Below are 2,884 nucleotides of genomic sequence, written 5' to 3' on the forward strand. Positions count from 1 at the left end.
GCCCTGCTCAACGCCCGGGCTGAAACCTCCACCAAAGGGGCCACGCCGAAACCCAAGCCCACCCAGGGTGGTGACTTAAGCGTTTGTACCCAACCCCCGCCCCATACCCCATAGTCATAGTCTAACGTAAGATTAAGTTGTTTGGGCCTACTTTTAACTTGTATTTTGAGACGTCCGATCAGAAAAATGAACGCTTGATTTTACAAATATACAATTCAGTATCTAACCAGATATCTATACCAGATTCATCCAGTAGCAAACATATGACTCACAGTTCAATTAAACACCATTCAATCACTCAACCAATAGATTTCATTCACAGTTCTTGACTTGTTGTACAATGACCACTTGGTCGGACCTTCTGCCGGAGATTCTCAACAGGATCGCCGGAAAGTTAGATTTCTATGAAGATTCTGTCAACTTTCTTTGTGTTTGTACTTCATGGAAATCTTCTGTTTCTACAACAAAAACCATGATGAGACATCGTCCTTCTCGGTTACCCATGTTGATGCTTGCAGAATCCAACACAGATGAAGACAATGAACACCAACTGCGTAGGTTCGTTCTTCTTTCAAACGGCGGTACCATGCGTAAGCTGCCACTACCAGAGGCGCAACGACAGCAATGTGTATCGACTCACGGGTGGCTGCTAACAACCGGCGAGGAAGAGTTTTGTGCCAAGCTCGTTAACCCGCTTTCTCGGGCACAGATCGATCTCCCACGGAAGTATATGTTTGATGAATTGTACGCTGATCAAGATGAATGGATGTACTACTTGTTTAGCATGAGAAAAGTGTTGTTTACATCACCAAACCTTTTGTCATCAGACCCCTCGTTTCGTGTTATCATCATTTGGGGGAGAACTATCGGATTTTGCCAGCCCGGAGATGCTTCGTGGACTCGAATCAACGGTTGGGAAGGACATCTGTTCGATATCTCGTATCATAGAATGCGAAAACGGCTCTATGTAGTGGCCACCATGGGAACAATCTACGAATGTGACATAATTAACGATGTTTTGTGTCCTAAAACGTTGTCTCGAGTGACAACGTTCCCAGGAGAAGAGTTTGGGTGCTCGTGTGTTCCGTGGGCGTATTTACTCGAGTGGGGGTGTGACAGTTTGCTAATGGTTACCCGTGAACGTTACTATTTCAAGAAACATGATGATGAATATGGGCGTTATGGACCGTATAGGACTAGTAGGTTTCAATGTTTTGTGTTTGGGTTAGACGATGGAAAGTGGTCGAAAATCACGAGTTTGGGGGGCAAAGCGGTCTTTGTAGGGTTCAATTCATCGTTTGCTATCCATGGTGGCGAAGGTGTGAAGCCGGATTGTATTTACTTCACCGATGATCTTTATGAACCATACCGTGGTCTACCGGAGGGCGGTGGAGGAGATGTCGGAATATATCATATGTTTAACGGTAGAATCGAAACCCTCTTCGAGTCACAAGAGTCGGTTTTCCGGTCTAGTCCTCCTTTATGGCTTCAAACAAGCACTCTTCCTATAATTAAGGGAATTAAGTAGTTGTTTAAGGGTGCAAATAATGTCTATTTGTATAAGCATATCGAAAGATGTTTGTTTGGTGAAGAAATAGCATAACAATGTTTACTTACGATTATGGGTGACAATTATGCTATCGATGAAAATTGTTGAATCCAAACACTATTTATTTATTCATTTGCATCTACATGCAAACACTTAATTAAGTTTTTCTAACGAAAATTTAGAAATTTTATAAACACCTGAATGGTTACAATAACTTTAAATCTAGTTTTGAAATTTTATCTTATTTTATTTAATGAAAATCAGACAACTTTATTTAGAGCTAGCTTTTTTTTTTATTCCTAATCACAAAACCTCATTTAAAAAGTAAAAAAACTAGCAAGACGCTAGCTGCCATGGCTCGACAACAACTCAAAAAGAAAATCTACATCAGTCTTTCGAAATCAAATATTTAAACGAAGATCCAGTTTAATCCAAATAAATCCCAAGGATTAAATATCCTCCATCACCTTAGGCACCGTTGGGGCAATATCTGAGAAGATGGCATCTTTCCTCGCTTTCCATGTACACTAATAACCAGTCATGATAATACCTTGAAGCACCTTCTTTCGTTCTTGCTGCATAACTGGGTTGATTTGTAAAGGCTAAGCAGATCATCGATCGAAAAAGCAAGGGCGGGGGGCATGGCACCAAGAACTTATGTCTTGCCAAACCAAAGTGGCAATATGACAATAGGTAAACAAATGGCAGGCATTTTCGACAACATCCTCACAAAGTCCACACAAAATAATCTTGATCTGGATGTTGTGATGAACAAGAGATTCTCGTGTCGGAAGTCTATCCATCTCTGCCGTCCACACAAAATGTAACACCCCGTGTTACCGAAAGTCACGGTCAAAGTCAAGATTGACTCCTTTGACCGTAGTTAGTCTATTTTTATGTTTACGTTAGTTGTATTACGTGGAGTGATTAATTACAATCGAATTAAATCGAAACTTATTTATCAATGCGAATCATTTTACGACTGTGAATAATAGGAAGTAACAATGCGATAAAGTCAACTAATCAGTAATCGAACTAATCTAATCATCATCGAACTCGAGGCTCGAATTACGCGAATTTTGGTATTAATATACGTGTGTGTGTGCCTTATGTGTTACTTGTGCGTGTCTACTTTATGTTATGTGTGGTAATCAACCGAAACTCGAATCAAAACTCGAAACTCAATCGAACTCAATCGAAATTGAATCATGATAATTGGTGGAGAAGAGATAGCGCGAGATATAGATGATTGTATGTTAGATATAGTGGTTGGGATTAAAAGTAATTTGAATATGAAACTCTATCGTATTCGCATCGTCCTCAATCGAAATCAAA

General features: G+C 40.2%; 1 protein-coding gene across 1 annotated transcript; it reads left to right on the forward strand.

The window, feature by feature from the left end:
* The first annotated feature begins 340 nt into the window (after nucleotides 1–340).
* On the forward strand, nucleotides 341–1,528 carry LOC110925265 (putative F-box protein At5g55150). Its single transcript, XM_022169226.1, has one exon. The coding sequence runs from the start codon at nucleotides 341–343 to the stop codon at nucleotides 1,526–1,528; it is 1,188 nt and encodes a 395-aa protein (XP_022024918.1).
* The last annotated feature ends 1,356 nt before the right edge of the window (nucleotides 1,529–2,884 follow it).

The sequence above is a fragment of the Helianthus annuus genome, chromosome 17 (assembly GCF_002127325.2).
Source record: "Helianthus annuus cultivar XRQ/B chromosome 17, HanXRQr2.0-SUNRISE, whole genome shotgun sequence".
In the NCBI taxonomy this organism is placed as follows: Eukaryota; Viridiplantae; Streptophyta; class Magnoliopsida; order Asterales; family Asteraceae; genus Helianthus; species Helianthus annuus.

Coding starts and splice junctions, on each gene's coding strand:
- LOC110925265 (XM_022169226.1), top strand. CDS start 341: ATGACCACTTGGTCGGACCTTCTGCCGGAGATTCTCAACAGGATCGCC.